The 25815-nt window shown below is 44.6% G+C and overlaps 1 protein-coding gene across 1 annotated transcript in view; it reads left to right on the plus strand.

The window, feature by feature from the left end:
• The window catches only part of LOC121569691 (MAGUK p55 subfamily member 2-like), a 33244-nt gene extending 9251 nt beyond the window's left edge, over nucleotides 1-23993 (plus strand). Inside the window, exons 3-13 of the mRNA XM_041880839.1 lie at nucleotides 859-962; nucleotides 3450-3602; nucleotides 3818-3973; nucleotides 4300-4527; nucleotides 5608-5739; nucleotides 8769-8874; nucleotides 20398-20469; nucleotides 20643-20804; nucleotides 21047-21249; nucleotides 21373-21501; nucleotides 23009-23993. Coding sequence (XP_041736773.1) covers nucleotides 859-962; nucleotides 3450-3602; nucleotides 3818-3973; nucleotides 4300-4527; nucleotides 5608-5739; nucleotides 8769-8874; nucleotides 20398-20469; nucleotides 20643-20804; nucleotides 21047-21249; nucleotides 21373-21501; nucleotides 23009-23185 — 1622 coding nt within the window. The 3' untranslated portion in view covers nucleotides 23186-23993. The remainder of the gene's footprint in view (nucleotides 1-858; nucleotides 963-3449; nucleotides 3603-3817; nucleotides 3974-4299; nucleotides 4528-5607; nucleotides 5740-8768; nucleotides 8875-20397; nucleotides 20470-20642; nucleotides 20805-21046; nucleotides 21250-21372; nucleotides 21502-23008) is intronic.
• Nucleotides 23994-25815: the final 1822 nt, after the last annotated feature.

The raw sequence follows: 25815 nt of genomic DNA on the forward strand, positions 1-25815 counted from the left end.
GTGTATGAATTTGAGAGTGGTTACATTTCTCCCTCAGCTTTTTACTGAAACAGTGGTTGGAAAACGCTTTGTTATTGTTTCAACTGCTGATTGCCCCTTTAAGATACACAAATACTACCCAGTAGTGATTTAGAGAGAAGATACTGTATGAAGATACTGTACTTTTATTTTCTCTGTGAGAAAGATACCACAAAATTGACTATTTTTAAACAATAGCAGAAGATGGTCAACTGAGACCTTGGGCAGACCATATATTAGATACTATGACATTGTAGGATACGGCCATTGATTGTGACTAACTATATATATATATATTTTTAAGTCCTAATATATCCTATACTGGAGAGCAACATGCTAACGACATGCTGATGTCATATAGATGTATGACATCGTTAGTCACTCATAGCTTAGTCACTCATAGCTTAGTCACTCATAGCTGGGTGCAGAAATGCAGAGGCAGCATACTGTACAGTTAAAAATCTTGTTTAACGGGGGGAGCTTGCTGACTGGGGTGTAAATTGAGTTGAAAGCCTGTAAAACAATACTTTGCTTTATACATTTAGCTGCATGCTAAAGGTTTTATGAGATAAAGCTCAAACTGATGATCCATTCAAGGTTCTTACAGTATTTGTGGGGCCCACTAATAGATCACATGGTCCGCTTACATCACATGGTCCGGAAAACCTCCTGAACCTTGGCAGTAGAAATGCGATAACTCCTCCAAAACGTAAACGTTAAGTTTAACTTGTCTTCGCAAAAGGGCGAGTCTTTCCTCTTTCCAAGGGCCAGTCATGTGTGAAGCTGGGTGTAACTCTTTCCTCTGAATCTGTATCAGTGTTTCTGTGTCTCTGTGTGTAGCGGTACCCCCCCAGGTCCTGGATACCCTGAGTGACAGCAACAGCTCCACCACTGCCAATGACCTGGACCTCATCTTCCTCAAGGGCATCATAGACAGCCCCGTGGTGAGTCAGAGAGAGAGAGACCTAGTACACCCACACTCAAACATGGCAGGATGTATTCACACGCCTACAGAGAGCCTCATAGTGAGTCAGAGAAAGGTGAAATATGTAGGCCTAGTATGTAGGGTCAGACACACACTCACATACACACACACACATACACACACACACACACACACACACACACACACACACACACACACACACACACACACACACACACACACACACACACACACACACACACACACACACACACACACACACACACACACACACACACACACAAACCAGAGAGAGTGATTGAATAAGGCCCACAGTCCTAAAACCAAGAAATTACAGCGCCAAAAAGACACTGCACGTTCCCAGAAGCTATAACTCATTCAAGCCTTCACAAACTCACAACCCTGTATGGCAAAAGAGACAATGCCATGTGAACTGACACCTTCCCTCTGAACATGCATTCTATAAAAGGTGAGAGGCATCACAGCATGTAATTGCAACAGATACCCCCCTTCAGCCGGCATGCATTTAAAAAAAGGTGAGACGCATCAACCTTTGCAAATTCGTTAGAGGATTTACTACCAAATGAAAATAGCAGTGAGAGCTGTAAGTCATTACAACACTCTCTATGGCTGAGGGGAAATGGAAACCACGGCTGTGAACAAAGGAGACAGAAATGGGAATCATTCAATTGCTTAGGAAATAAATTAGGTGTTTAGCCTTTTGTTTCATTAATGGTCCCCAAGGAGAAGGGTTGGGCACCTTTTAATTGAAGTCTTGCTCAGTGATAAAAGGGGAAGTGTCTGTGTACTGTTGCTGGAAATACAGGGGATTGGTTTGGAACAAAGGCTACCAAGACACACATCTTAAAAAAAAAGCCCAACAGGTCTTTTATCATTTTGTTATTCATTTATTCGTGATTAGTTAGGGCAAGTACATGTCATTATTTAAATGAGGTAATCTCTTGTCCCAAGGAGGACTGATGAAGAGGGTAATATGATCTCAAACTAGTCGACATCTGAGGATGTGGAACTGTCATGCCCCAGCACTAATGACTCCTGCTGGATTGCTTTGATGTCAGATGTTGAGAGGAGTTTCTTTCTCTCTCTCTCTCTCTCTCTCTCTCTCTCTCTCACACACACACACACACACACACACACACACACACACACACACACACACACACACACACACACACACACACACACACACACACACACACACACACACACACACACACACACACACACACACACACACACACACACACACACACACACACACACACACACACACACACACACACACACACACACACACACACACACACAACTCTTCCCTACAGGGGAAATGAGAAGTGACAGCCCAGACTAAAATTAGCACTTCTAAGGGAGGCCTGGCATATTGATTTGCCTTGAACCACAGTTTGTCAATGAACCAGATATATGATGTAATTGCACTACTAGTCCACCAGGTGGGATGATTCCCAAAGAGTTTCAATTACAGTTTTGGTCTGTCAGTGAGGCCCATATACTCTGTGTAGGTGGGTCACTTTGCCCTTAAGTGTTGATCCCAGTACAGATTTGCTTAATGCCTCTTCATAGTAAGTTTACATTTAAGGAAAGATAGGTGGATCCTAAATCTGCTCTTATGACAACCACTGGGCTGGAAGCCTAAACTCCTGGCTGGTGCCAGATGCCACTCAGTTCCAGACCCCAGGGTTGTGTCTGGCCCATCCCTTCAGTTGATAATTGAATGTCCACTAATTCTCTCAATAATTACTTTCAAGCATCTGCTTTTACATTAAAGACATGATCAGCTGACTTTCAACTAATTTCCCTCTGTGAATGAACTTCAAACAGAAAGTCTGCCACCCAGGCATTCTTTAAAAGGAAAATTTGGGCGGATCTTGGAGACTCTGTGAAATATTAATGGCTTCCACTCTACTTTGATGAAAAATACTTATTTAATCAGATAAAAGTCACAGAGAACAAAAAAAAATAGGATTTTCAAAGATTTTTATATATATTTTAAGGTGCAACGTATGTGTACTTACTATTTTTAGAGTACGCAAAACCATTCTCAAACATATTTATTTTCATATTAAAGAGATTCTCCAGTACTTTTCTATACTTTTTAGCCAGTAGTTCTGAAAGTAGCACTTACGAGCCAAAAGTGGTCCCGAAAATGGTGTGCATTTTGCTAGCTGTAACTCAAATGGCGAGGGGCTGAAGCTCATTGGCTAGAACTCAAATTGCTAGGGGGCTGACCCACGAGGGGGAAAACGTAGGGAAAATGGCGCAGCACAGCTTCCAGAAAAACAGTCGCTTTGAAACTAGGGTTTTTGTGGCTTATTGAGGTAAGACAGTAATTCTGCTCATAGATTATGCATGCATGAACTACACATTGACACATCCAGCCCAAAGCGGGAGGTAAACAAATAAAAGTATACGTGTGTGTGTGTGTGTGTTTCCTTATGTCCCGAAGGAGCCAGAGAGTCTGGAGGAGACCAGGTTGGAGGCGGTGAGGGACAACAACGTAGAGTTGGTCGAGGAGATCCTCCGAGAGCTGAGTCCCTTCACACACCAAAGCAACACCGCAGCCGAGCTCACACGCATCCTCAACGAACCCCACTTTCAGGTACACACACAGACGCACACGTAGTGTGCACACGCATACCCATACACATTAAACCACACACTCACGTGGACATCAATGTACACATACACCTACATAGACGTAGAGAGAAGAAATATCCTTCATCACATAATCCACTATTTAGTCTCAAGAAAGTATTTCTTGTCGCCTTAGTCTGCTGTCAATCTAATGTTCTCCCTCTGCCGAGTGGTTCCCAGTCTCTGCTGGAGACCCATGACTCGGTGGCGTCCCAGGTGTGTGACACCCCTCCCCCCAGCCCCTGTGCCTACATGGAGCTCCCCGTCAGCAACCAGCCCGTGCCCCCAGATGCCGTCCGGATGGTTGGCATCCGCAAAGTTGCTGGGGAACACCTTGTTAGTACCACCTTGCACTTTGCCTATCACCAATCTGTTATTGATAGCATGGCACTCAGAGTTGAGGAGTTTTAGTCAACTCTTCCCTCCTTTGGCTGAATCACAACCAGGCTAGTGGTTTTAACCATAGTGTATAATATTAACTGTAGTGTATCATCATTCATGTATTTTTTTCAAGAGAGGGAATGCCAATTATTGTGTCATTTTAGATATTTTATTGAACATATAGGACAGTGTAGAAGGACAATGAAGAGAGGAGAGAGTTTGTGCCAAAGTAGCAAGACCCCACACATCCTCATTTGGTTCTATGTTTTGAACCTGTTCAGGGCGTGACTTTCCGTGTGGAGGCGGGGGAGCTGGTGATCGCCAGGATCCTCCATGGCGGGATGATCGACCAGCAGGGTCTCCTCCACGCGGGTGACATCATCAAGGAGGTGAACGGGAAGGAGGTGGGCGAGGACCCGAGGGTGCTACAGGAGATGCTGCAGGATGCCAGCGGCAGCGTGGTGCTCAAGATCCTCCCCAGCTATCAGGAGGGCCACGCGCCAGGACAGGTACGAGTTAATAACAAATGGAAACACTTTTTGGGGGGATAGTCCATCTGTAGATGCTCAACAGACTATGTACAGACTATCAGTAACATTTCAACTAACTATCTACTAACCCTAACCTAAACCCTTATCCTAACCCTAAACTTAACCCTTACCCTAACCTTAAGCCTTACCCTTATTCTAACCCTAACCATAACCTTAGCAAGCAGTTGCTTATCAACAGATAGTTTGTTGATAGTAGAGAATCTACAGATGGACAATCCGGACGATCCAAATAAAGTGTGACCTAAGAAACTACCAGTGGACAGGTAAGGGTTAACATACACAACACTTACTTTAACAACATGCTACCAGCCCAACAGACAGGTAAACGTTAAAAACAAACAAGAGCCCCATGCCTCAAGACAGACAAGCTATAAACCCCACAGACAGGTCCCCACTATTGTACCCAAATACTAATCCAAGGTAAGAGCATTAATCTGCCACTGCCAATTAACTTCAATCTACTAGACAGTTTGTACATAATTTACTGGCTCTAAGAATATACTTTGAGGGGTGGATTATGACGGTGTCACACTGTCTGCTTGTGCTCACCCCCTCTTCCCCGGCTGGTTGTCATGGATACCACCAGGCAGAGTAATCCCTTACGTCTTTTGGGGGGATTTCTTCCCTTTTATCTTCCCTCGTTCCGTGGCTGGTGGACTGTGGAAAAGCCGGGATGGGAAGATAGTCAGAGTACAAACAAGTCGTCAGCAAAAGGGTGTTATGGCTGCTGAGGAAGTGTTGATGTTTACAGTAATGTAGTTCAACTGAGGATTGTAGAAAGTGGTTTGTTTTTATGCTTTCTGGTTGATAATGGCTTGCAGTGATTAGCTGGAATACTGTATATAGCTGTATACTCTGAATGCACATACTGCATGCTCTAGAGCAAAACTTCCACTTCGATAAACAAATGTAAACTTTGCATTTAGAAGTGTGCACAACTCGAGCTTCTGCTTTTGAATTTGGTACGAAATGTTCAATTCTATCCAACAATAACAGACTCGTAACCATCTGTATGTATCTTCTTCCTGTTCCCCACAGGTGTTTGTGAAGTGTCACTATGATTATGACCCAGCCAATGACAACCTGATCCCTTGTAAAGAGGCGGGGCTTAAGTTCTACACCGGTGACATCCTGCAGATCGTTAATCAGGATGACCTCAACTGGTGGCAGGTGGGTCCATAGGGATTATTTTGCCATGTACTGTACTGTATGTAAAAAACCTGAAAAACATGCGCACATCCAGGTACTTTCAGCAGGTGCTGGAGTTGTAGGTAAATTAATGAAAAACAGAAAGGAAAACGCCGCACACTGCTGCTCATGCTCCCAGGTGATATTTATTTATAACAACGTTTCGACCCTTAGGTCTTCATCAGGCATCCATATCCCAGGTGGGGGTGGAAGGTCATATATATAGGGGCAGTACTCAGTGACATCATTTCCTGAAACAGGAAGTAAAAATTGTATGACAGGTTAACAATATTAACATTCAATGTATCAAAATATATGATCATATACAAGGAATGTGATCAATATTTATAGTAATATACATAAAATATTCATACAATGTTCAATTAGGATAAAAAAACAACACAATTTGGACATTGAAACTATAAAATGGTTTCAAGTCAAACTCCTCGTTAAGGCCAAGAGGAGACAGTGTGTTGAGCCTGTGGATCCAGAAAGATTCCCTTTGAAGAAGTTTCCTCTCAATGTCCCCTCCCCTGCGTGACATCTTGACCATTTCTATTCCAATGTATCTCAGAGAACTAATAGGATGTTCATCTTGTACAAAATGAACAGTAACCAGATTTTTTGTCTCACCTGTCCGTATATTGCTGCGGTGCTCACAGATCCATATCTTAAGGCTTCTGCGGGTTTTCCCTATGTAAGACAGACCACAAGGACAATTCAACATGTAAACAACATTGGTGGACATGCAGGTAATCTTAAATCTTTGTACTGTGCGGGGGTGGGTAAATGAGTTGCATTTGTACGTGAAGCTGCATTGAGCACATTGGCCACATTTGTAATTACCCTCCGGAACCTTGTCCAAGAAAGTTTCCCTTTTCTCTGGTGGGTAATCAGATTTAACCACAATGTCTCTCACGTTTGGGGGTCTTTTAAAGACCATACGTGGGGGATATTTAAAAATGGGTTTCAATTGTGGGTCAGTGTCAATAATGTACCAGTGCTTCCTGATAATTTCCTTAAATGCCTTCCCCAATGTTGAGTATTGGGTAAAGGATGAGGGGACATGTTCTGCTTTTTCTTTCACTTTTGGTTGAAGGCTTTCCAGCTGTGTTAGCCCTTCAAAACGATCATTGGCATGTTTTACCCAATTGTCTTTGTACCCCCTTTCCTTAAACCTCTGTGTGAGGTCCGTGGCATCAGAGCTGCATATTCTTCTGATGCGACTGAATTGACTTATAGGGACACTTTTAATAAGTGGACGTGGATGAAAGGTGTCACCTCTAAGGAGGGTATTCCTGTCCTTAGGTTTCCTATAGAGATCTGTAGAGAAGGAGGTTTTGTCCTTAATAACATCAAGACAACTGATTTGTGATAGGTCATAGTTAATGTTGAAATGAAGGTGTTCATTCATAGAGTTTAGATAAGCATGCAATTCCAAAAGTTCTTCCTGGGTCCCTGTATAGATCACGAAAATGTCATCCAAATATCTCAGAATTAGGAGAATATTGGAGAGAAAGGGGTTAAGGTCTGGATTCAGCACCACCTGTTTTTCAAACATTCCTAGATATAGGTTACCATAATTAGGAGACATAGTGCTCCCCATCGCTGTCCCTTTGGTCTGGAGGAAAAAGTCTCCTCTGAAGAGAAAATAGTTGGAGGTTAATACCAGTTCAGCCAGGTCCACAATACAATTGGTGCTGGGAAGAGCATTAGGGGGAAGTTCATTGAGGTTGAACTTGAGGGCCTCTAGGCCACCCTGATGGGGGATGTTAGTATATAGACTGGTAACATCAAAAGTACACAGAATAGAATTACATTTACATCATTTAGCAGACGCTCTTATCCAGAGCAACTTACAGTTAGTGCATACATTATTCTTTTTTATTGTGGGTTCGATTCCCCCAACCCACAACCCTGGCGTTGCAAACGCCATGCTCTACCAACTGAGCTACCTCCCTGCCAGCCATTCCCTCCCCTACCCTGGACCAATTGTGTGCCACCCCATTGGTCTCCCAGTTGCGGCCGGCTACAGCAGAGCCTGGATTCGAACCAGGATCTCTAGTGGCACAGCTAGCACTGCGATGCAGTGCCTTAGACCACTGCGCCACTCGTATATGGTCCACAGATTTAAAAAAATTAATAAAATCAATAGAGTCTCAGGTATACGTGGGGAGGGAGATCGCCCAGGGTTTCACAACATAGTCTACAAAGGTACAGATATTCTCTGTCAGAGGTACGTTACTACTCAAAATGTGCCTGCCTGGTATAGGTGATGTCATGCTCTCCTGCAGAAGCCTTAAGATACGGATCTGTGAGCACCGCAGCAATATACGGACAGGTGAGCCAAAAAATCTGGTTGCCATTTTGTACAAGCTGGACATCTTATTAGGTCTCTGAGATACATTGGAATAGAAATGGTCAATATGTCACGCAGGGGAGGGGACATTGAGAAGAAACTTCTTCAAAGGGAATCTTTCTGGATCCACAGGCTCAACACACTGTCTCCTCTTGGCCTTAACAAGGAGTTTGACTTGAAAACGTTTTTATAGTTTCAATATGTCCAAATTGTGTTTTTTTTAATCCTAATTGAACATTGTAAGAATATAGTATGTAAATATTGATCACATTCCTTGTATATGAACATATATTTTGATATATTGAATGTTAATATTGTGAACCTATTTTTTACCTCCTGTTTCAGGAAGTGATGTCACTGAGTACTGCCCCTGTAAATAGGATCTTCCACCCCCACCTGGGATATGGATGCCTGATGAAGACCTAAGGGTCGAAACATTGTCATAAATAAATATCAGCTGGGAGCATGAGCAGCAGTGTGCAGCGTTTTCCTTTCTGTTTTTCTGTATTGTATGTAACACACATTGTTTAGTGTATTGCTTCTGTTGTCAATACTATCACCTCTAAATGTGGCTACTTGTGCCTATCGGTATACAGTGTGTGTACTGGTGGGTCTAAGTATTGATGAGAGTATCATCCTGTGGGTGTGTCAGGCTCGTCGTTGTGTGGAGGGAGGCAGTGCTGGGCTGATCCCCAGTCAGCTGCTGGGGGAGAAAAGAAAAGCCTTTGTCAAGAGAGACGTGGAGCTGGCCCCCACAGGTAGGACCAGTGCATAGGGCTGTGGCAGACATGACATTTTGTCAGACGGTTATTGTCATGCAAAAGACTGCCGGTCTCACAGTAATTGACCGTTAATGAACATAATCACGTTTAGCATCTCCATGCCTCCACGCATACAAGCCACTGATGCGCGTCTTTGGAACATCTACATTTAGAAAAGTTGAATATATCAATTGAATATACACCATCACAATGAATCCATTATTTAGATTAGTCAGGTCTAAAGAAACATTATCATATGAAAATGTATTTCAGAAGAAGAGAATAGGAGTTGGCCTACTGTAGGCATATGTTATCTGGCTATGCTCATAGGCTGTAGGCTGGTTCATTTAGCTGACAAGATATGCTTATACACCCCGTGCTATTACATTATTTTATCTGATTTTATAGTAAGAATATATTTTTCCCATTACAGAGCGTATGAAGTGGCTATGTTGAGCGTAAAAGTGATAATTTGAAACAGGTCCTACGGTGCCTTCGGAAAATATTCAGACCCCTTGACTTTTTCCTAATTTTGTTAGGTTACAGCCTTATTCTAAAATTGATTAAACACATTTTTTCTCATCAATCTACACACAATACCCCATAATGACAAAGCAAAAACTGTTTGTTATAAAATATAAAAATAAAAAATGCAAATATTACATTTACATAAGTATTCAGACCCTTTACTCAGTACTTTGTTGATGCACCTTTGGCAGAGATTACAGCCTCGAGCCTTCTCGGGTATGACGCTACAAGCTGGGCACACCTGTATTTGGGGAGTTTCTCCCATTAATCTCTGCAGATCATCTCAAGCTCTGTCAGGTTGGATAGGGAGGATTGCTGCACAGCTATTTTCAGGTCTCTCCAGAGATGTTTGATCGGGTTCAAGTCCGGGCTCTGCCTGGGCCACTCAAGGACAGTCAGAACAGAAACTTGTCCCGAAGCCACTCCTGCGTTGTCTTGGCTGTGTGCTTAGGGTCGTTGTCCTGTTGGAAGGTGAACCTTCGCCCCAGTCTGAGGTCCTGAGTGCTCTGGAGCAGGTTTTCATCAAGGATCTCTCTGTACTTTGCTCCGTTCATCTTTCCCTTGATCCTGACTAGTCTCCCAGTCCCTGCCGCTGAAAAACATCCCCACAGCATGATGCTGCCACCACCATGCTTCACAGTAGGGATGGTGCCAGGTTGCCTCTAGACGTGACGCTTTGCATTCAGGCCAAATAGTTCAATTTTCTATTCATCAGACCAGAAAATCTTGTTTCTCATGGTCTGAGAGTCTTTAGGTGCCTTTTAGCAAACTACAAGTGGGCTGTCATGTGCCTTTTACTAAGGATTGGCTTCCGTCTGGCCACTCCACCATAAAAGCCTGATTGGTGGAGTGCTGCAGAGATGGTTGTCCTTCTGGAAGGTTCACCCATCTCCACAGAGTAACTCTAGAGCTCTGTCAGAGTGACCATCGGGTTCTTGGTCACCTCCCAGACCAAGGCCCTTCTCCCCCAATTGCGCAGTTTTGCTGGGCGGCCAGCTCTAGGAAGAGTCTTGCTGGTTCCAAACTTCTTCAATTTAAGAATGATGGAGGCCACTGGGTTCTTGGGGACCTTGAATGATGTAAAAGTGTTTTGGTAACCTTCCCCAGATATGTGCCTCGACACAATCCTGTCTCGGAGCGCTACAGACAATTCCTTCGACCTCATGGCTTGGTTTTTGCTCTGACAAGCGCTGCCAACTGTGGGACCTTATATAGACAGTTGTGTGCCTTTCCAAATCATGTCCAATCAATTGAATTTACCACAAGTGGACTCCAATCAAGTTGTAGAAACATCTCAAGGATGATCAATGGAAACAGGATGCCCCTGAGCTCAATTCCTAGTCTCATAGCAAAGGGTCTTATGCAAATAAGGTATTTCTGTTTTTCATTTTTAATACATTTTCTAAAAACCTGTTTTCTCTTTGTTATTTTGGGGTATTGTGTGTAGATTGCTGAGGAAATTGTTTTATTTAATCCATTTTAGAATAAGGCTGTAAAGTAAGAATGTGGGAAAAGTCAAGGGGTCTGAATACTTTCCGAAGGCACTGTATATGCTAGATTTAGAGTTATTTGGCAACTTTAGTTGTGAATGATACAAACCTTAGAATGTCTTAGAAATCAAAACATATATGGGCTGCATGATGCGACCTATAGGATATTGATGATTTGAGAAAATAACAAAAGTAGCTTGTGCTCTGTTCCTTACCTTAGGCAGCACAGCTGTTGTCTCATCAAATGATCATATTTTCACCCATCAGACTATTCTAAATGTAATATTTTCTTTACTAATATGTAAAATTAGTTTCGTTTTAGAATTACCCATTATCAAATGGGCAGGAGCAGGGGAAAACATGCATGTCATCTGTATGCACTCAAATAGCGAATGGAGGCCGTGCTTCCCGTCGATCCGTTTTGTAGGCTACTTCGGTTTTATAGCGGAGCATGTGCTTAATATGAGCAGCTGAGAAATAAATATAAGAACACTTATTTCACTCCACGCATCAAACACTGTTTGTGGAGTATGCTCTCTCTGCCCGACAGGTAATATTCCGCCCAATGTATGTATACCATAGGCTCTCAAACCTTGTTCCTGCAGCTACCCAGTGCTTAATTTGGGAAACCAAGTGAAATCTGTTAGGGAACATCAATAGTAACATGTTTTCGCAAAACAAAACATATTTCACTAAACTGTTGAGAGCCTGTCTGCGCGCTCAAGAAAGGAATAAAGGAGCAAGAGGAGGAGATGGAAATGCATGGTGATGGGATATTCTGTATAGCTGAAGGTAATGTGACACTTAATTAATTATGAAAATATTTTTAAAAATCCCTATTACTAGGCTATTCAAAATCAAATACAAATTCACTAATTGTAGACTAACTGTAAGCCGCCCTGCACAATCAATGAACCAACAGCATCGCTTAGGACTGGACATACATTCTCTCCCAGACTCATGGATAGACATTTTGCAGCGGAGCATAAGGTAACTAGTCCATCCAGTATGCATAATAATATGGTCCACACTAAAAGGCGATTACTCAAATTTGTTTTATTTTGGAGTATAGGCTAAACCCATTATGTACCACAGACATCTTAAATCAGTTTAGTTTTATTAGTTTTCTGCCATGCGCAATATGCGGTAGGATATGTATTGTATAACGGCACAATCATGTTGGGTACTACCAAAGCATGTCTAGAGTGCATAAAAGGAGATTACCGTGACGCAATGATCAAATGGAATTTTACTGCGGTCATGACTCATGACCTCATGACTCATGACTTGTTTTCTGCCATGCGTAATATGCGGTAGGATATGTATTGTATAACGGCACAATCATGTTGGGTACTACCAAAGCACTACCAAAGCATGTCTAGAGTGCATAAAAGGAGATTACCGTGACTCAATGATCAAATGGAATTTTACTGCGGTCATGACTCATGCCTACCAGTGCAGCCCACATTATTAACTCACCATAACTCTTACCCCCTGTCTGTCTGTCTGTCTGTTTGTCTGTCTGTCTCTCACTCTTCACAAATGAACAGACAGCATTTAATATGAGCCAGATCGTCAGATCCTAGATGTGTAGCTTATTATGTAGAGGGGAATGATGGGTGCATTAGAAGTCTTCATAGATCCACCTGTACCCGAATACAGAGACCCGATACGGGACCCGAATTCGAAATAATGTCACGGGTCTGGGTTGGATCTGATATGTTTGTCAGGGGTCTCGGGTATGTTTAATTTTAACTGACTTGTCTGAAAGGACCCGTACATACACTACCAGTCAAAGGTTTGGACTCACCTACTCATTCAAGGATTTTTCTTTATTTTTACTATTTTCTACATTGTAGAATAATAGTGAAGACATCAAAACTATGAAATAACACACATGGAATCATGTAGTAACCAAAAAAGTGTTAAACAAATCAAATTATATATTTTATATTTGAGATTCCTCAAATAGCCACCCTTTGCCTTGATGACAGCTTTGCACACTCTTGGCATTCTCTCAAACAGCTTCACCTGGAATGCTTTGCCAACAGTTTTGAAGGAGTTCCCACATATGCTGAGCACTTGTTGGCTGCTTTTCCTTCACTCTGCGGTCTGACTCATCCCAAACCATCTCAATTGGGTTGAGGTCGGGGGATTGTGGAGGCCAGGTCATCTGATGCAGTACTCCATCACTCTCCTTCTTGGTCAAATAGCCCTTACACAGCCTGGAGGTGTGTTGGGTCATTGTCCTGTTGAAAAACAAATTATAGTCCCACTAAGCTCAAACCAGATGGGATGGCGTATCGCTGCAGAATGCTGTGGTTGTTATGATTTAACTGGATAAGAACCCAAATGCAGACAAGTACACGAAGCCATAGAAGTTTTAACAGGTTTATTTACAATGTTCAAAGTCCAGGTTTCCAAATATATGGGAAGAGCAAGTCCAGGTTACAGGGAGGGTAACAGATCCAGATCAGGGCAGGTGTGGTACCGTAATGTCCTAGTGTCCGTGATGAGTCCAAAAGAGAGGTCCGGTATTGGAGAGCAGGATGGTGGTGGCAGGAGTGAAGCGGAGGCAGGAGTCAGGTTCCAAATATATGGTCGTCTTGACTATGATCTGACGATGAGTGGTAAGTTTGACCGGGTCTTAAAGGCTGAGGTGATTATGGTGAATGAGCTGCAGCTGGAACCCTGACTCCCGCACACCAGACTTCACTCCTGCAATCAAGGACAGACAGAGGGGAGGGAGAGAGCAGAGAGAGCTACCTAGCAGCAGTAGGCCTAACAGTACCCCCCCCCTCTACGGACGCCACCTGGCGGCCGACGGGGTTTATCGGGATGTAACCTATGAAACTCTCGGACCAGAGCAGGATCCACAATGAAGCTCCTGGGCACCCAGGAACGTTCCTCGGGACCATAACCCTCCCAATCCACCAGGTACTGGAAACCACGACCTCGGCGGCGAACATCCAGAAGTCGCCGGACAGTGTAGACCGGACCCCCACCCACGATCCTGGGCGGAGGAGGGGGACGAGAGGGCGGGCACAGAGGGCTAACCGACACAGGCTTAATCTGGGAAACATGAAAGGTGGAATGAACCCGTAGGGAGGCAGGAAGCTGTAGCTTAACCGCGCAGGGGTTAACAATAGACAGTATCTTGAACGGTCCTATAAAACGAGGCGCCATCTTCTTAGACTCCACCTTCAATGGAAGGTCCCGTGACTTCAGCCATACCTCTTGACCAGGAGAGTAACCGGGAGCCTGGGACCGGTGACGGTTGGCTTGCCTCTGCATGTACGCCGAAGCTCGGGACAGAGCTACCCTGGCCTTCCTCCAGACCTTGAAGCAGCGGCGCATGTGGGACTGCACCGAGGGTACCGCCAGTTCCCTCTCTTGGGAAGGGAACAGGGGAGGTTGATAACCCAGAGCACACAGAAAAGGAGACAAACCAGAGGAAGCGTTAGTCAAGGTGTTATGAGCATATTCCACCCAGGGGAGCATGGAGCTCCATGACCCAGGGTTAGACCCAGTGACACAGCGAAGAGCGGTCTCCATCTCCTGGTTCGCTCTCTCGGCTTGCCCGTTGGTCTGGGGGGTGATATCCAGAGGACAGGCTGGATGTAATGCCCAAAGCTTTACAGAAAGCTTTCCACACCTGGGAGACAAACTGGGGACCCCTGTCAGAGACAATATCCGTGGGTAGACCATGAGAGCGGAACACATGTTCAACCAAAATATCAGCCGTCTCTCTGGCAGTAGGCAGTTTAGGTAGGGCCAAAAAATGAGCGAACTTAGAAAAACGATCAATCACCGTAAGAATGACAGTCTTACCAGACGAGGGGGGAAGTCCAGTGACAAAATCCATAGCGATATGCGACCAGGGCCGGCTGGGTATAGGTAGAGGTCGTAGATGACCAGCGCTGGCCTGGGTGGAGTTCTTACTTCGTGCACATACCGTACAAGCAGCAATGAAGGCTCGAGTGTCCGCCTCCATCGTGGCCCACCAGAACTTACGTCGCACAAAGTCAAGGGTCCGCGAAACTCCAGGGTGACAGGTAAGGGGAGACGAGTGAGCCCACTGAAGTACCTGGGAGCGAGCAGACTCAGGGACAAACATCCGGTTAGGAGGACCCCTCCCAGGGTCAGCTTGATGATGTTGAGCCTGTCTAACAATCCCCTCGATGTCACATGTGATGACTGCAATACTGCAGGTAGGAGGCAAAATGGGTTCAGGGTTACTACCAGTATCAACAGCCGAATGAACACGAGACAGGGCGTCAGGCTTGACGTTGCGTGACCCAGGACGGTAAGACAGAGAAAAATTGAATCTCCCAAAAAATAGTGCCCACCTGGCTTGACGGGGGGTTGAGCTGCTTCGCTGACTGGAGGTAAGCCAGATTCTTATGATCCGTCCAAACGATGAAGGGTTGTTCCGCCCCCTCCAACCAATGTCGCCACTCCTCGAGAGCCAGCTTAACGGCGAGCAGTTCACGATTGCCAACATCATAATTCCTCTCTGCCTGAGAAAGTTTCCTTGAGAGAAAAGCACAGGGATGCAGTTTGTTATCTTCAGGAGAACGTTGTGACAACACTGCACCTACCCCAGTGTCGGATGCATCCACCTCCACGACAAACTGGCGGTCGGGGTCCGGCTGCATCAGAATGGGAGCCGAGGCGAAGCGATGTTTCAGTTCTTCGAACGCTGATTCGGCCCCTTCATTCCAAGCGAACGGTCGTGAGATGGAGGTGAGAGCGGTGAGTGGCGCCGCAATGCGGCTGTAGTCCTTGATGAACCTCCTATAGAAGTTCGCAAACCCCAGGAATCGTTGAAGTTGTTTGCGGGTAGAGGGAGCTGGCCAGTCCGTGACAGCAGAGATCTTAGCTGGGTCCATCCGCAACTCCCCTGAGCTATGATGTAACCCAAAAAAGAGGTCTCAGACACATGAAATTCACATTTCTCCATCTTCACAAACAGTTTGTTCTCCAACAACCTTTGCAACACCTGGCGCACATGTAGTTCATGTTCCTGGGAGGACTCTGAGAAAATCAAGATATCATCCAGATAGACAAAAACAAACTGATTCAACATGTCCCGAAGGACATCATTGACTAGTGCCTGAAAAACAGCAGGGGCATTGGACAACCCAAAAGGCATAACCAGATACTCAAAATGTCCCAAGGGTGTGTTGAAGGCAGTCTTCCATTCATCACCCTTACGAATGCGCACCAGGTGATACGCATTTCGTAGATCCAGTTTCGTAAAGATGGTAGCACCATGAAGGAGGGGAAAAGCAGAATTAATCAAAGGCAGAGAATACTTGTTCTTAATGGTGATGTTGTTAAGACCACGGTAATCAATACAGGGTCTGAGGGTCTTATCCTTCTTAGCAACAAAAAAGAATCCCGCTCCTACAGGTGACGAGGAAGGACGCATAATACCTGCCGCCAAGGAGTCCCGAATGTAGTTCTCCATAGCCTCCGTCTCCGGCCGGGAGAGATTGTACAGGCGACTGCTGGGGAGCGGGGCTCCTGGCTGGAGGTCAATGGCGCAGTCGTAAGGCCGGTGAGGAGGAAGAGAAGTAGCTCTGTGTTTGCAGAAAACGGATGCCAGGTCATGATACGCGTCAGGGACAGCAGAGAGATCCATGGACTCCAGTGGAGGTTGAGGCACAGTACTGGCAGGAGTCTGAGCAGAACACAAACAATTCACATGACAAAATGTGCTCCATGAAACAATGTTACCTGTCACCCAATCAATGTGTGGATTGTGTCTTATGAGCCAGGGGATACCAAGGACCAGGGGTGTCTGTGGGCAGTCGATAATATGGAATTGAATGTTCTCCTGATGATTTCCCGACACTCTAAGACAAACAGGAACAGTTTGATGGGTAATACGGGTCAACAATTGTCCATTTAGACCCTTAGCCTGCAGCGGACAGTCCATAGGAACAGTCTCCAAATCCATTTGTTGAGCACACTCTCTATCCAAAAAGCTTTCGTCGGCACCAGAGTCAATCAGCGCACTAACAGAGAAATTCTGGGACTGCCACTGGAGGGATGCCTGGAGCAGAATGCGGGGAGAAGAGGAAGAATCCGCTGCTCGGCTCACCAAAACTTCTCCCATTAATGATGAGCCGGCCCTTTTCCCGGACGAACTGGGCAGGAAGGAACGAAATGACCAGCTTCTCCACAATACAGGCAGACCCGAGCCTGAATACGACGTGCACGCTCCTCTGAGGACAACCGTGCACGACCCACCTCCATGGCTTCGGGTTCAGTGCTCCTCGTATCGACTCGGGAAGACACGGCTTTCTCCGTAGGGAAGATGCAGGGAGGAGTTTGTTGATGACAGACAGGTTGCTTGGAACTAACCCTCCTCTCCCGGCGGCGCTCCCGAATCCGATTATCCAACCTGATAGTGAGTGAAATAAGATTATCCAGCGTAGCCGATTCATCATATGACACCAATTCATCTTTTAAAGTCTCAGACAAAGCATTGATGAACACTCCTTGTAATGCCTCGTCATTCCAACCACTCACTGCTGCTAAAGTCCGAAACTCCACTGCCATCTCCGCCACACTCACGAGCCCCCTGTCGAAGAGAGAACAACCGTTTCGCAGCCTCCCTTGCCTCGTACGGGGTGGTCAAAACCTTCCTCATCTCCGTGGTGAAGGCAACGTAAAGCGTTGCAAATGTCCGACTGACTCTCCCATACCGCGGATCCCCAGGCACGAGCGGAACCGCTAGTAGAGTTAATAAGGTAGGCAATACGGGCTCTTTCTGAGGCGTAGGTGAGGGGCTGTTGTTCAAACACTAACGAGCATTGAGTCAAAAAATCGCCACAGGTTCCCATGTTCCCGTCATAGCGCTCTGGAGCAGGAACAAAAGGCTCTCTGATCTGGGCTGAAGGGGTAGTAAGGGCAGACACTTGATTGGTGAGTAATTGAACCTGATTAAGCAGCACCTGACTGTCCTCAGCAATCGTCTTAAACAGGGTATCATGTTGGCCAAGTAAAATGCCCTGATTGGCTATGGCAGTCCAAATTTCCAGTGCACTCTGGGGTGGTATCCGAGCTACTGTCTGCTGGGTTCATGTTGGTCAGATCATACTGTTATGATTTAACTGGATAAGAACCCAAATGCAGACAAGTACACGAAGCCATAGAAGTTTTAACAGGTTTATTTACAATGTTCAAAGTCCAGGTTTCCAAATATATGGGAAGAGCAAGTCCAGGTTACAGGGAGGGTAACAGATCCAGATCAGGGCAGGTGTGGTACCGTAATGTCCTAGTGTCCGTGATGAGTCCAAAAGAGAGGTCCGGTATTGGAGAGCAGGATGGTGGTGGCAGGAGTGAAGCGGAGGCAGGAGTCAGGTTCCAAATATATGGTCGTCTTGACTATGATCTGACGATGAGTGGTAAGTTTGACCGGGTCTTAAAGGCTGAGGTGATTATGGTGAATGAGCTGCAGCTGGAACCCTGACTCCCGCACACCAGACTTCACTCCTGCAATCAAGGACAGACAGAGGGGAGGGAGAGAGCAGAGAGAGCTACCTAGCAGCAGTAGGCCTAACAGTGGTAGCGATGCTGGTTAAGTGTGCATTGAATTCTAAATAAATCACAGACAGTGTCACCAGCAAAGCACCCCCACACCATAACACCTCCTCCTTCATGCTTTACGGTGGGAAATACACATGTAGAGATCATCCGTTCACCAAAAATCTCCAATTTGGATTCCAGACCAAAGGACAAATTTCCACTGGGCTAATGTCCATTGCTCGTGTTTCTTGGCCCAAGCAAGTCTCTTCTTCTTATTGGTGTCCTTTAGTAGTGGTTTCTTTGCAGCAATTTGACCATGAAGGCCTGATTCACACAGTCTCCTCTGAACAGTTGATGTTGAGATGTGTCTGTTACTTGAACATTGTGAAGCATTTATTTGGGCTGCAATTTCTGAGGCTGGTAACTCTAATGAACTTATCCTCTGCAGCAGAGGTAACGCTGGGTCTTCCATTCCTGTAGCGGTCCTCATGAGAGCCAGTTTCATCATAGCGCTTGATGTTTTTTTGCGACTGCCCTTGAAGAAACTTTCAAAGTTCTTGAAATGTTCCTGATTGACTGACCTTCGTGTCTTAAATTAATGATGGACTGTCATTTCTCTTTGCTTATTTGAGCTGTTCTTGCCATAATATGGACATTCTTCTGTATACCCCCCTACCTTGTCACAACACAACTGATTGGCTCAAACGCATTAAGAAGGAAAGAAATTCCACAAATTAACTTTTAAGAAGCCACACTTGTTGATTGAAATGCATTCCAGGTGACTACCTCATGAAGCTGGTTGTGAGAATGCCAAGAGTGTGCAAAGCTGTCATCAAGGCAAAAGGTGGCTATTTGAAGAATCCCAAATATAAAATATAATTGGATATGTTTAACACGTTTTGGCTACTATATGATTCCATATGTGTTTTTTCATAGTTTTGATGTCTTCACTATTATTCTACAATGTAAAAAATTGTACAAATAAAGAAAAACCCTTGAATGAGTAGGTGTGTCCAAACGTTTGACTGGTACTGTATCCGAAAGGTGACTGCTGCAGTAGAGAGAGAGAGATAAACTGTATAATTTATGCTGCTGCTCTTTTCAAGATAGTGGCACGTGTAGCTTGTTGTCATCATAAGTCATCAAAGCGTCATAGAGTCTCCATGGCAAAAGTTATGAGATATCTAATCAATGGAAGATGGAATTAAAATCACAGAATTAAAAGTTAAAGGAGCAGGATAGGCTACAATGACCAAGAGACAATAGGTAGGCTGCTACTTAAAATTCTGAATGGAGTTGTTATTATTTGTAACGGTAGGACGAGAAAGCGCATGCAGCCTCAATTAGCCTAGCTAGCGAACATTAGCTAGCTTAACTAGCTTCTCCCGGTTTGATGCAGTCAAGACAGGTACTACGTAATCATATTGGATGATACATATGGCAGGTATTAGTCTACTATAGCACGAGTCGGCTTGGTTGGTTGCTGTCTCTCCCTCCCTCCTCCCTGTGTCACTCGCTCACAGTAACATCCGCCCTTCCCCGCCTGCTAGAGCAGCACCTCTCTCTCCCTCCTCTCCCTCGTGCTTTATCAGCTCCGGTTAATAAAGTAGCTTAAAAAAATTCTCTTTTCTGCTGCGGACCGGGTCTGGATCCGACCAGGTCTATACTGAATGGGTCTAGTTGTCCTCGGGTCTGTTTGGAACGGGTCTCTATATTAAAAAATATTTATGCATATCGGGTCCGGGTGGGAAAGCCCCAGGTCCATTTCGGAATGTTTCCAACTTTTTGAACCCATTAAGACCTCTACTTGGCATTGTTATATACTGCCCCCTAGAGTAAAATCAAATGGATGATTAATAAGAAAACCATGTGAATACCTGTGGATGCATGTGGATAGATGGAGTTTGTATGGGATCATGTTTTAATGGGATCATCGTTGTTTACATGTTTGTTATTGTGACAGGAAATCTTTGTACTGGAGTGGCGGGAAAGAACAAGAAGAAAAAGATGATGTATCTAACCACAAAGAACGCAGGTGGGAATTCCTGAGTGTTTCTGTAAGTTACATTGAAAGGTTAACAAATAAACAAAGCTATCAATTTGTCACTGTATGTCTCTGTCTTTATCTGTCATTGTTTTTATTCACCCTCTCTCTCTCTCTCTCTCTCTCTCTCTCTCTCTCTCTCTCTCTATTAATCTATCTCTCAGAGTTTGACAGGCATGAGTTGCTGATCTATGAGGAGGTTGCCAAGGTGCCTCCGTTCCGCAGGAAGACGTTGGTTCTGATTGGTGCACTGGGAGTGGGCCGACGCAGCCTGAAGAACAAACTGCTGCTGTCTGACCCACAGCACTACGGCACCACCATCCCCCGTGAGCGTTGCTAACGCTAACTTTCCAACTAATTAACAAAAAAATGCTAACATGCTAAAGCTAGCCCTTGATGTATAGTCCTAACAATCAGAGAATATTCTTTGGACTTTGGATTGAATCCATTGTGTTAGGACACCTTCATATAGTAACTAGTGATTGTTGAAACAGTTTCCAGCAAGTCGCTCTGGATAAGAGTGTCTGCTAAATGACTAAAATGTAGATAATCTTCTTGCATCCTTCAGACACCTCCAGAAAGCCAAAGTCAGGGGAGCGGGAGGGCCAGATGTATGCCTTCACCTCGCGGAGCAAGATGGAGGCAGACATCAAGAACGGCCGCTACCTGGAGCATGGCGAGTACGACGGCAATCTCTACGGCACCAAGATGGACTCCATCCACGAGGTGGTGGAGGCCGGTCGCATCTGTGTACTGGACGCCAATCCTCAGGTAGGAGCAACTGACTACATTGTGGCCCCACAATCTGGAGCCCTATATGGGTGAATTCAGGGTTCTAACAGTTATAGACATTGGTACCTCTTACAGACATTGTATTCCTTGTACTACTTCCAGGCCTTGAAGGTACTGCGGACGTCTGAGTTCCTGCCTTACGTGGTGTTCATCGAGGCCCCTGACTTTGAGGTCCTCAAGGCCATGAACCAGTCGGCTGTCGAGACTGGAGTCGTCACCAAGCAGCTGACGGTAAGCACCAGGGTGAAGCCAAACAGAGGATAATGACTGAATGGAAAAATCAATGACTGCTATGTCTTTCATTCAGGAATCCCAACATGCCTCACTTTGTTTAGCCATTATACACTGAGTATACAAAACATTAAGGACACCTCCTCTTTCCATGACATAGACTGACCAGGTGAAAGCTATGATCCCTTATTGATGTCACTTGTTAAATCTACATCAATCAGTGTAGATGAAGGGGAGGAGACAGGTTAAAGAAGGATTTTTAAGCCTTGAGACAATTGAGACATTGATTGTGTATGTGTGCCATTCAGAGGGTGATTGGGCAAGACAAAATATTTAAGTGCCTTTGAACGGGGTATGGTAGTAGGTGCCAGGCGCAATGGTTTGTGTCAAGAACTGCAATGCTGCTGGGTTTTTCACGCTGTTTCCCGTGTGTATCAAGAATGGTCCACCACCCAAAGGACATCCATCCAATTTGACACAATTGTGGGAAGCATTGGAGTCAATATTAGGAAGGTGTTCCTAATGTTTGGTATACTCAGTGTAAAGACCCTTTTTGTAGCACTTACTACTTCGAGACCTTGGGACTATAAGATTCTATCTGATATTTGTGTCAAAAATGAGTTAGTAACATATAATAGATCTTTAGATAGTTATTCATACTGTATGTCTGTGGAGTTAGATTTTCGAAGTGATTTTTTACTTTTTTTTTACTAGAAAGTTATATCTGCATAAACCCATTTGAACTTGGAGCTATCCAATCACAAGCCTGAACAAATACAGACGGACCAATCATAACACATCTTTGCCATCTCCCTTAAGTATGGCCTAGGCTAGTCTAACCAGCAATAATGGCATGCAAGCAAAACAAAAACAACACTGTCAGAAATCTTAAAGTAAATGATGTCACATCGTTGCTCACTGATGATAGTAATTAGTCTGATGATCATAATACATTTCTTAATGTATTTGATGATGTGTTCTGACTATCTGGGTAAAATAGTGTTATTCTATCATTTATGTATTCAAATAGCTACAATCTTCTTAAAAACTGAACATGTCTAATTCAGAAGTATCAGATAGAACCTTATGGCTGAACCCAGATTGACATTTCAGAGCCATAAGGTTCTATCTGCTATTGCAGCCGATAAAAAAACAGATTTACAAATGTCTCAGGATTTTGATGCTCTGCACTTTAGGTACCTTTAAGGTGAGGACCTTAATAGGTTATTAAAGACGAATTTATTACAAAACAGTTTCTGAGATCTGTGATGTGAAAACTTTGATTCTCAATATCTCAGAACTATGCTTTGCGCAGATATAACCTTATAGTGCCAAGGTCACAACTTGCTGTAAAGCTGAAAGGCCCTAACGTTGCTCACTAGCTACACGTCTGAGCCTCCAGGTTCGTAGCTATTGCGCCTCATGAACATAGCTAATTAGCTTGTCCAGGGCCTGTTCCCCTCCTGTTACTCTGAGTTCTAACAACCACCATCTTTGTTCTCTGTAGGACTCAGAGCTGAAGAGAACAGTGGACGAGAGCACCCGCATCCAGACGGCCTACGGACACTACTTTGACCTCACCATCGTCAACGACAACCTGGACGAGAGCTACAGGAACCTGAAGGCAGCCCTGGAGAAGGTCTCTGCTACCCAGCAGTGGGTCCCAGTCACCTGGGTCTTCTAGCGGGAGACAGAAGGACAAGAGGGTGGTGTTGAACACTTGTTCTCTCACTCATCCCCACAAGACATCCGACGGTACTGTCTGGCTCATCATCACAGTGACCTTTGAACCTCTGACCTTTGGACCCCATAGATAAGACTGAATTGACAGCATTATTTTTGCTGTGTACTTATTGCTTTTGGAAATTTATCGACAAAAGATGAAGGATTTTCTTGTTTGGGCATTATGTGATTCTGGTGTGTGTGCGGTTGCAGAGTGTCTTTACCATAATCATGTTCACTACATTGACTCTTTAGGTCAGCAATAGGTAATCTATGTTTACATGAATCATTAAATGGACATTCAGAATATGAAATAGATAATCTTACATCAAAACAGTAAACAGTGGTAGATTGTTTTCTACTGTTTATGTCTTCACTGCAGGTCTGACACACACACACACACACACGCGCGCGCACACACACACACATGCGCGCACACACACACAGACACACACTCGCTCAAAGAGAGCCAGCTGTCTTATTCCCCAAATTCTATTTTTAATACCACATTCAATTTTTTTGTATGGGGCGTTCAAGTTGAGACACTTTTTGACACCTACTGTTGGGATATTCTTTTCTATCATTTCAAAAAGGCAAGCCACTAAGGTGTGAACATAAAACATAACATGTAGATACATAGAGAGATGTGTATGATAGATGTACTCTAAGTACAACCTTTATAAACGTGACTACACAGATACCTTTTATATACAGTGGGGAGAACAAGTATTTGATACACTGCCGATTTTGCAGGTTTTCCTACTTACAAAGCATGTAGAGGTCTGTAATTTTTATCATAGGTACACTTCAACTGTGAGAGACGGAATCTAAAACAAAAATCCAGAAAATCACATTGTATGATTTTTAAGTAATTAATTTGCATTTTATTGCATGACATATGTATTTGATCACCTACCAACCAGTAAGAATTCGGCTCTCACAGACCTGTTAGTTTTTCTTTAAGAAGCCCTCCTGTTCTCCACTCATTACCTGTATTAACTGCACCTGTTTGAACTCGTTACCTGTATAAAAGACACCTGTCCACACACTCAATCAAACAGACTCCAACCTTTCCACAATGGCCAAGACCAGAGAGCTGTGTAAGGACATCAGGGATAAAATTGTAGACCTGCACAAGGCTGGGATGGGCTACAGGACAATAGGCAAACAGCTTGGTGAGAAGGCAACAACTGTTGGCGCAATTATTAGAGAATGGAAGAAGTTCAAGATGACGGTCAATCACCCTTAGTCTGGGGCTCCATGCAAGATCTCACCTCGTGGGGCATCAATGATCGTGAGGAAGGTGAGGGATCAGCCCAGAACTACACGGCAGGACCTGGTCAATGACCTGAAGAGAGCTGGGACCACAGTCTCAAAGAAAACCATTAGTAACACACTGCGCCGTCATGGATTAATATCCTGCAGTGCACGAAGGTCCCCCTGCTCAAGCCAGCGCATGTCCAGGCCCATCTGAAGTTTGCCAATGACCATCTGGATGATCCAGAGGAGGAATGGGAGAAGGTCATGTGGTCTGATGAGACAAAAATAGAGCTTTTTGGTCTAAAGTCCACTCGCCGTGTTTGGAAGAAGAAGAAGGATGAGTACAACCCCAAGAACACCATCCCAACCGTGAAGCATGGAGGGGGAAACATCATTCTTTGGGGATGCTTTTCTGCAAAGGGGACAGGACGACTGCACCGTATTGAGGAGAGGATGGATGGGGCCATGTATCACAAGATCTTGGCCAACAACCTCCTTCCCTCAGTAAGAGCATTGAAGATGGGTCGTGGCTGGGTCTTCCAGCATGACAACGACCCGAAACACACAGCCAGGGCAACTAAGGAGTGGCTCCGTAATAAGCATCTCAAGGTCCTGGAGTGGCCTAGCCAGTCTCCAGACCTGAACCCAATAGAAAATCTTTGGAGGGACCTGAAAGTCCGTATTGCCCAGCGACAGCCCCAAAACCTGAAGGATCTGGAGAAGGTCTGTATAGAGGAGTGGGCCAAAATCCCTGCTGCAGTGTGTGCAAACCTGTTCAAGACCTACAGGAAACGTATGATCTCTGTAATTGCAAACAAAGGTTTCTGTACCAAATATTAAGTTCTGCTTTTCTGATGTATCAAATACTTATGTCATGCAATAACATGCAAATTAATTACTTAAAAATTATACAATGTGATTTTCTGGATGGTTTTCTTTGAGACTGTGGTCCCAGCTCTCTTCAGGTCATTGACCAGGTCCTGCCGTGTAGTTTTGGGCTGATCCCTCACCTTCCTCACGATCATTGATGCCCCACGAGGTGAGATCTTGCATGGAGCCCCAGACCAAGGGTGATTGACCGTCATCTTGAACTTCTTCCATTCTCTAATAATTGCGCCAACAGTTGTTGCCTTCTCACCAAGCTGTTTGCCTATTGTCCTGTAGCCCATCCCAGCCTTGTGCAGGTCTACAATTTTATCCCTGATGTCCTTACACAGCTCTCTGGTCTTGGCCATTGTGGAAAGGTTGGAGTCTGTTTGATTGAGTGTGTGGACAGGTGTCTTTTATACAGGTAACGAGTTCAAACAGGTGCAGTTAATACAGGTAATGAGT

The sequence above is a fragment of the Coregonus clupeaformis genome, unplaced genomic scaffold (genome assembly GCF_020615455.1).
Source record: "Coregonus clupeaformis isolate EN_2021a unplaced genomic scaffold, ASM2061545v1 scaf0027, whole genome shotgun sequence".
In the NCBI taxonomy this organism is placed as follows: domain Eukaryota; kingdom Metazoa; phylum Chordata; class Actinopteri; order Salmoniformes; family Salmonidae; genus Coregonus; species Coregonus clupeaformis.